Here is a 9,535-nt window from a genome sequence, read left to right on the forward strand (position 1 = left end):
TAACACTGACAGACTACAGACTTTCAACATCTCTAAGTCAGAAGACATCGGTTCAGGTAATGGAACAAGAACAAAAACATCCTTTTTTTTCTACCACAGCCTTTGTCAGGAATGATGAACCCATTTACTTTAGATCTCTGTTGCAATATCCCACTGAAATGCACATTAAAATAGGGAAACTGGTGTCCAATTACCTGCACATTACTTGGAAAAACTGATGTCAGAATAGCCGTGCTTGTACATCACAGACAATTCCTCACACTCACATTTAAAGAATCTGCAAGTGGACCTGTCAGTAACAGAGATGGTAGATAAGAGCATGTGCAGAGTGTAGCTGTGTTGTCATCCCTCTACGCCCACTGCTGACTTTGACGTCACCCAGGGAGATTGGCCTGTTTAATTAAAACCAAACACTGACTGAAATCAGTGAAAATTCTGGGTAGAGTGAAAAGCTCAAAGTAATTATAATGTGAAAAATGAATCATTATTTAATATCTATTGTGTCCCAAATCAAAACTAATTGAAAATCAATGATGCATTGCACCTATGCAAGGAATTAGATCTACGACTTCATTTTAGTGAAGTTGTGCAGAGCAAGGCTGGTACGTACATGTGGGCAGGTCTGTTCTGATGCTGTGTTCATATTATAATATCATAGAAAAAGTGTACAATTGCAGAAATGGCCCTGGTAGTTCAAAAGTCTGTGCATGACATAGGTAGCAGTATTTAATTATTTCAAACAGACAGTTTCGTAAAAGGTTTTCTTTTTCAAGCACTTTCATCATCTTTCACGTTACTTTATCTGCTGCTGTTGTAAAGTACCTGTTCTCTCCTGGAGTAGGAAAGTTTGACTGCATAACCCTCTTTTACACAAACAGCACTCCCTTTACTGTCACTGACATTTTATTCCAGTGTCCAAATTCTTGAATACAAATTGTTTCCATGCACAGTACCCTCTGCTGTCAATCCCAAGGTGCAGCATGTCACATTTTAAAAATGCCAAAATGCAGTTTTATGTGTCTACAACTGTCAGTGGTGTCATAAAATGACAATAAATTGGTTTTCATCCAAATAAAGTACAACTGTACATTTGAGAGGAAATTGTAACAAGATGCAGGTGACTAAATGTTTCTATCCACCAGAGTTATACGCATCAGCTTGTTGAGATGAACAGGTGATGGTGCTGATTTTCCACTTAGGTCCCATTAAACTGTTGCAGAGAAAAGGATGCAGCAAGATGCCAGATATAATCTCAAAAGGTGACAAAAATGTAGAATAGATAATGTAAATATTGTCCAGCCCTAAAAAGAAACACTAGACTAACCAGTGTCCATCCAGCACAGCCTGCCTGCACAGTAAAATTGAAAACACCTATGGGGATGGACTGGGGCTTTTAAGTTGCGTTCATGGGCCTTAAAGACCACCGACATTCTGATCTGTCATAGTAAAATGATATTCAACCATCGTTCATTTTACATCTGTGCTTTTCCTAAAGTGTGGATGAACTACAGCTGTTTTTGTGCACACATGCACATATGTGGAGCTAAATTTGCAGTGCAGTATATCTGTGCATTGGTGAAATTGGAGCATCCTCTGCTTTAGGACTGAACTGTACGTGTTACACATTTCAGGCTAGATGGCAGAAACTGAACACAAAGTCGTTCATCATCCGCCGAAAAGCAGGAGCATCACAGGCCATTTACCTCAAAGATGATGAGAACATAGACTCCAGCCAGGATGATTCCGGCGATGGCCACCTGTGTCTCCACAGTGACGTAGAGCGACTGATGGGTCATGGACAACGGCACCACCTCATTATCCTGCAGGAAGGCCTGAATTGTGATGATGATGGGATCACTGTGCAAGAAAGGAGGCAACACAAGCAGCATGAATGATGTGGACGTTTTTTCCATTAGCATTCACTAATGCAGAAAATGTTATAATCAAATCTGTCATGTAATGTTTATAATGTTGATATCTAGCAGCAGGGACCTAACACCATGTGCACCATATAATACTACATAATGTCTGCTAAGGAACAAAAACCATACTCCGTAACACTGACAATAATGGAACATATATAACCTATACATTTACCATTCTAAGGCATTTAATTAAAAGAGCCATAATAATAAAGCTGTTAATTACATAAAGAAAAAGTAAACTCAGCTCCATAGGCTTTTGGAGCCTATCCCAGGTCGCCAGTCCATCACAGGGCAGTCAAATCTAATTCTACACAATATTTTTTTTAAAAATCAAATCAGTCTAATCAGATCAACACAGTAGCCTGTTCTGGGTACCTGCTGAGCATCTCAAAAGTTTTTGTCACCAGGATCTGGTCACTTCGTTCACTGTGCAGAGGAACGGTCCAATTATGAATCACCTGTTTGCAAACAGCATCGCAAATGTGTGAGTTTTCCCATCAACACTCTGTAGACAATACAGCAAATGATATTTACACACAGAGGCTCACACCTGCTGAGTCCTCCTCCGCCGTTGTCCCGGTTGCTCAGTTTGCTCCACCTGGATCAGAATGTACTCCTGATTGTTCGGGTCAGTCATCCCTCCCGTAAACGGTCCGCCTACCTGTAGCCTAAGCAAGGCGTTGTCACGAAAATTTGTCAAGTTCATCGCTGTGGGACGCCGACCATTAAGAGAAAACTGTAGATACTGAGATTATTTTCTGCAGATGATAAAAACTTTAATAACTAATCTCACAAACTGGATTTTTTTTTTTCCATCAGGCAACATAAAAAAAACAGGATCCTCCTGGCTTGAATATGAACACAAGGACTGAAGTAAACACTGACACAGACCATCAGTTCACCTGCTTGCTACCACTCCCATTCAGCTATTTTCTCCTGCAGCATTTACTATGATTAAACCCCGATATAGACCCTAGGGGATTAAACAAATTTTTAAAAAATTCTCTCTAATAAATGTAAAACACAGCATCAACAACGCTGTAGTGGGAAAGGATACAGAAACTTTCTGTTGAAGAGACTGCCAACATCCTCCAGGGGTTGTCTCGATCTGGGTACATGCTGAAGAACAGCTGAAACCAGAAGACATTCATCATCTGTTTCTTTCAAGAGATACTTGAGTTGGCGAGTGTATGGCAAATATGGGAAATATAGTATACTCTAAAATAAACACAGTCTTAAAATGACACGACTGGTGTCCTTCTAAACTGCAAATAGGTGAATTTATTTCTCATTAGTGTGTTTTAGGGAGTATTTTTGACTATTAACTCTTTTTTACAGAATATGGACATTAGAAGTATCAACTTTCTCATCTCACCCTGCTGAATTAATAATAATAAGCAAGGAATAAATACATAATTTTTTTTGTATACTCATTCAGCACACAACTTTGTTTTTCACACTATGATGCCTTTGCCTTATTGTACCAACAGCGTCAGCTTTTCTTGAGAGACACATCCACTTACACTGCAGAGAACGACGATAGTAAAGATTGTGATAGTTTTGGAGATTCTGAAGCAGCATCTGAAAATAGAAAGTAGACAGTTAACAGAATAAAACACCAGAGCATTCAGTCTGATGGTTTCCAACACAGAGGTCAGAACAAATGGTCACATCAATATAAGATGTCCTGAAATTATATATTAGCATATATTAAACTAAATTTCTTTCCACAAAATCATATTTATATTTTGGACCTTTCACTAACCTTTGGTGCTTAAGAAGATTAAAAAAAAAAAAGGTTAGGTATGTACATTAATCCTTTCAGTCATAGTTTTTTAATGGCAACATAAGGGGCCTCACTTCATGCTACTGGTGAATCTGAATCTGAGGTTGAGGTTGTCCAGAGGGTCGCTTTTCTCCGTGGAGCTGGAGCGGGACAGGGACAGGCTGTTGACCTCGCTGCCCAGCCTATACCTCCTCTCCAAGTCCAGAGAGCTGTTATCCCAGGGCTCTTCGCCTCCAACAAAGCTGGGGTCGTGCAGGGTCATGTAGGTTATACTGGAAGAGAAAAATCAGTCAGTCTTTCCTGCGTCCATCACTATTGTTCCAGTGACAGAAACAAACCCCACTTGGCATTAGGGACACAAGCTGTGACATAAGCTTTTGAATAAAAAAAACAAAAAAAGGTCCTAATACTGTAAAGTAAACATGTCTGTAAGGGGAAAATAACCTCTAACCACAATTTCATTACATGTGTTGTATACCAAGTGATTCAGCGTGACAAGGGTTGTACCGTGATTTTACAACTTCATTATGGGATACAAAAAAATAAAAAAAATACATAATCTCCTTTCCTCAGAAAAAAAATATTAGAGTCCAACAGTAGATAATGTGAACAGTAAAATGAATGAAGTCCAATAAAGACCAAATTCATGCAGAGAGAAAAAAAGAGCCCAAAAATATTCTGCATTAAATATGACATTTTGGTACAATCCTGTTAATGTATTAAAAATGCAAATGTGCTGAAAATGATTGAATAGAACATATTAGAGCTTACATCACTGCTAGCACAACAAGACAGATGGACTAAAACTTAGAGACTTGAGTGTTTTGTTCTTCTCATAGCTGTGTCTCTCTGAGGGACATCCTTAGAATAGGAAGTACATCAGAATTAATGAGCTAACAAGGCTCTTCACCTCAAGACAGAGTACTAATCCAAGCTCACAGCTGGGTAGTACACAGCCTTAAGCGAAATAAAAAGGGGTTAGTCAGGTACTATCTGTGACCTTTGTTTATGTTCAGCAGCAGCTTCTAGTTGGTTTATTGGGAATTTAACTGTTGCTTTAAAGAGGGTTTTCTGCAGGTGCTCTCACAGTCCAAACACATGGTGACTCTAAACTGCCCATAGGTGTGAATTTGTTTGTTTGTCTCTATGTGTCGGCCCTGTGATAGACTGGCGATCTGTCCAAGGTGCACGTCACCTCTCACCCTTTACAGGTCCCTTTACAGGATAAGCTAAAGGATGGGTGGTTTTTACCTTAGCTAAGAGAAGCTACTAAAACAAACAGGACAGTGGCCCTCAAGGACCGGGGCTGGTGACACCCACTGTAGAAGGGCCGCTGGTGGCAGGACCCAATCCCAGCTGTCAAATCCTGTTCCCATAGTGGCACACAAGAGGGGTACACACCGGACAGCTCGACAGTGTATTTTCATACCGTACCATACAAGAACTATAATCTGAGGTATGGGAAACTACTCACCTGTCATCTTGAGAGAATCTCAGCAGAGGTGACCTCTCTGTAAGGTTGGCTGAATTAGTTTTTCCTCTGAGAATATTAACCATACTGAAACTGTGCCTGGGAGAAAAAAAGGCAATGGAAAACAATTAGTTTAAAAAAATAAAAAAGCAGCTGTGACTCGACACGTGAGGAAATCATTAATGTTGCTTTTTATCACTGTAGTGTATGTTCTCAGGAGCATCAAGGCTGAGTCTAAACCGACAGTCACATCCACATGTGCATGCACACACTAAGTCTTTAAACAGAAGTGTCACTGCACAGACGCATATGCATTTAAAGCTGCTCCTGTTTTGTTTTCTGGACGTTTTTAGATGCCTAATGAGCAGTAACAGCAGCATCCTCAATGCCACATAAGTGCTCATTATTAATTCTCCTGTCATCTTAGCACTTACCCTGACAATAGTAGACATGTCATGAGAATCATTATGTAAAAGAAAACCAACCACTGATCCAAAACTGAAACTTAAAGGTCCCCCCAGCTAATCCTGAAGGGTTTTTACCCTCTACCTGCCAAGAGGGTTGGTTGCTTAAACGCAGCCTGTGTACTTCCATAACAGAGCATCAAGTGTTTTTCTTTTGTATTACTTATTTTTTTCCACCGTATTGGTGGTTAGTTTTGTGGTACCTGTTATTAATGGTCTATTGTATGGGAAGATAATTCCGTGATTCCTAATTTCTTACTTTTGTTACACGTCTTACACGTCTGGCCCGTTCCAGACAGCAGCGCGCTGGGTGCTATGAATCAATGAAAGGGTGCTGGATAGTAGATTACATTAGGGAGGTCTGCCGCATTAATCCTCTTCAATACTCTTACACAACTATAAAGAGATTTACTGCATGTCTACAAATGTTTTCTCCTCTCTTCTTTTCCTGACAAGACCCTGCTCCTGTCCCCTAGATGTGACTTGGCAGCCAGATTGAGCCCTTAAAGGAGATTGAGCCCAAACAGAATATAAATTGAAGCAGAAAGTAGACAGACTAACACATAGGTCTTCTTAGGACACATACAAAGGCCAGTCACGATGATTAATTTTGACCAGCAGAAAGCTAGACAGCTGCTTACGCTCAAATTCAACAGATACAGCGTATGTAACAACATGAAACAGCAAGTTGCGGGCTGTAGGGAAAAAAAAGAAGCTAAAAGATGCTACGAAGCTCAGAGGAACTGAGAGGAACTTCAGAGTTGGGAGATAATTCTTTGTAGGTTTGCCACTACAAGTGACTCCTTTCACATTACAAAGCCACTCAATCCATTGGTATTATCAATATTGATAATAGCAGCTTTAAAGTTTAAAGTGAAACATTCATTTTTAGGGATATTAACCACTGATGTTTCCTCTTGATGTAAAGAAAATCCTCATGAAGGTCTTCATCAAGAGGATGCTGAAGCAAAAAGCTCGATTATTTGTGTTTATTGCCTTTCATCATCGTGCTCTGTTCAAATCTCTTAATCACATCTATACTAAATCTATACTCCCCTATCAAAGTTCATTATGTCTGTGTTCAAACATGTTTAACATGCCAGACGCACAACGTGACATGAACCACCGCCGCGGCCGTTCTTTCTGTCGAGATATGAGCTACTTGGCTGGAAAAATGTCAACATGTCAGATGCAATCATGTTGGATTTATAACAGCAGAGCTCCCTCACAGCTTTTATTAATCAGGAAACTAAATGCGGCAGGTGGAAACGAAGTCATTCACCCTGTTAATTCAATTTGTTAATTCAGTCATTTCATCATTTATCCAATTACACAAAATGACAATGTTTGGTTTTGTTTTTTTGTTTTTATCTTTTTTTTTTGTCTCTCTCTGTGGATTTTTTTGAAATGGCTGTATACATAATTGTTCTCTACTTATGCAATCTTACTGTATCTGCCAGTTAGCTGCATAACTTGATTTGCCTGCGTGTTCCTTTCATGTTTCATCTGCAGGACATCAGGAATGGCAGCACCTGACTGCCGGTTTGAAAATAAAAAAGTCACTGTGAAATATCAAGCATAAAACTGTGCAGGAGACACACAAGTATCATCATGTGCAGCTTTGACTTAGTTCATGAAAAAGGAAAAAATTCCCCCAGTTGTATCCGAATAACGTCACAACCACAGGTTTAAGATTAGTAGCCCCCTGAGTGAGATAAACACCCACAGTCACACAGTCTCTCTTTCTCTCTCTCATACACACACACGCACACTAACACACGCATACACATACACATACACACACACACGCACACACACACACACACACACACACACACACACACACACACACACACACACACACACACACACAGTGTGTGTGAATGCTCATAACATTAGGAACATTTAGGAAAATTCCAGTGTTTTTCAAGCATGTTCATACAGCGTCTGGAAGATCTAACCAACAGAGCGTGTGTAATATAATCCTGGGGTTCAAAGGAAAAATGGAAAGACCTGAGAAAAGTCGATAGACGATAGACTTGCAGTATGTTACACAGACAAATCATTCATGTATGTCTTTAAAGAGAAGTCATGTTTGTGTCCACCTGGTCAGTACAGGCTGTGTTCCCTTTCCTTTGAGCTGATATTCTGCCTCTTTTGCTGCTGAATGCTCCACTATTTTCAGCAGCAAGTAGCTAGGTTTGCCACTTTCACTTGGTGCTGGGCACATAGTTTCCTGCTTATTACACAGCGGGTGAAGGCAGTGCAAGTAAATGATAAGGTTGTGGGCAGCAAAACCAAATTTGATCCACTGTTGTGGATGCCAGCTTTAAGAATTAAAGTCAGAACATGTTTTACTTTGATAGCAATACATATTGATCCTGTGGTCAGCGTAGCGTACTCTTTACTCTATGCTTGATTACTTCTTCTTCTTCTTCTTCTTCTTATTATTATTATTATTAATATCACTGGGCTAGTATCAAGCTACATAAGCTTGAATAGCCAGGAGGCAAGGCACAAGTGGACGGATCTTAAAGGGTAAGCCAGATTACAGATTTATTTTTCAAGACCCAAACCAGCAATGAAAACTAGAAACCACACACATTTTAGTAGCTGTTTGCTTAAAGTTGCTGTGGCCAGATGTTTTAGAAACTCATTTAGTTTTTTTAAAAAAATGAAAGTTTATATTCATGACACGTTTTTAGTAGGAATGAAAGGGCTCAGGGCCAGGTGGAGAATTCAAAGGGTTTTGGAAAACATTAAGACTTTGTTAGTACTGGTCTTTTCTTCTTTCTGAGTCTTAAAGGCCATACCCCCTCTGAGGTGCACTTGCATAGCAAGTGTTTATTTCATTTTTGACCATACTTGGCATTTGAGGCTGCCACTTAACATGTCCTTAGACAAAACCAATTAGAGCCCTGAAAATAGCTCTCCTTTCAACAATTCTTGTAAATAATAATAAAAAGATTTTATCAGTAAACCACCTAGAGACATCAGGATCACATCTACTAGTCATACCCGTCCTCTTGTCGAACAGGGACGAAGCCGTCGGTATGGATGACGCACTGTCCCGAGGGCAGAACTGCAGACTGTTGGAGCTTGTGTGTGTCTCTCCTGTCTGAGATGCCCTGCAGGAGATGGAACTCTCCAAAGTTCCCTGCGACAGCCTCTGGCGGCCTCAGACTGCTCCTGCCCTGATGGCCTTGGCCTGATGTTTGAGACATCTCAATCTCCAGGTTGCTTTTGTTGTCCAAATACATGGTAAGAGATGAGCTGGAGAAGAGAATGAAGCAAAGTTTTATTAGAGTAGCTATCATAAAATAGATCAATTCAGTAGTTACACCTGCAAAAAATGTTTTAGCCATTTAGGGGCAACCGAAATAAACAATTTACTGACATGTCATCTTTTAAGTTGACAAATCGAACATCTTAGCAAATTGCTGCTACACATCCAGCAGATACAGAGCGACATTAGTATTCAACTTGAGTCATGCTTCAGGACATGCTGTGAATAAATCCAATAGTTGTTTTAGCTTCGTTTAAGTCTCCACCAAATCCAAAAGAATATAATGGCTCCATAGCTGCAAAGCAGTGAGAGCAAACCCAAGAAGTAATTTCAAAGACCATAAGACCACAACAGTGAGCTCAAAGATGCTATTCAAGCTCTGTAGAGCCAACAGGAACCATGATGATTTTTTGGGGGGTTCATCACACCCATTCTCCCATAAAGACCACGGGGCCCCTTGTTAATGTAAATATACATATGGGGTTTTAAACGGATATGTTTCAGAATGTAAATTCAAGTCTCACAGTAACAGAGGGAACAAGTTATCTGACAGCTGAGTGTCTGCTATAGGACTCACAGGTCAGTGGGTGAGATCAGCTACAG

The 9,535-nt window shown here is 40.0% G+C and overlaps 1 protein-coding gene across 1 annotated transcript in view; it reads right to left on the reverse strand.

Annotated features, from left to right (window-relative positions):
- oca2 (oculocutaneous albinism II) overlaps positions 1-8,906 on the reverse strand; it is a 40,430-nt gene extending 31,524 nt beyond the window's left edge. The window contains exons 1-8 of the mRNA XM_026305220.1: positions 8,665-8,906; positions 5,186-5,281; positions 3,786-3,983; positions 3,449-3,506; positions 2,983-3,055; positions 2,476-2,633; positions 2,301-2,383; positions 1,704-1,857 (exon numbers count right to left, since the gene is read on the reverse strand). Coding sequence (XP_026161005.1) covers positions 1,704-1,857; positions 2,301-2,383; positions 2,476-2,633; positions 2,983-3,055; positions 3,449-3,506; positions 3,786-3,983; positions 5,186-5,281; positions 8,665-8,906 — 1,062 coding nt within the window. The remainder of the gene's footprint in view (positions 1-1,703; positions 1,858-2,300; positions 2,384-2,475; positions 2,634-2,982; positions 3,056-3,448; positions 3,507-3,785; positions 3,984-5,185; positions 5,282-8,664) is intronic.
- Positions 8,907-9,535: the final 629 nt, after the last annotated feature.

This window comes from Mastacembelus armatus, chromosome 4, assembly GCF_900324485.2.
Source record: "Mastacembelus armatus chromosome 4, fMasArm1.2, whole genome shotgun sequence".
Classification (NCBI taxonomy): Eukaryota; Metazoa; Chordata; class Actinopteri; order Synbranchiformes; family Mastacembelidae; genus Mastacembelus; species Mastacembelus armatus.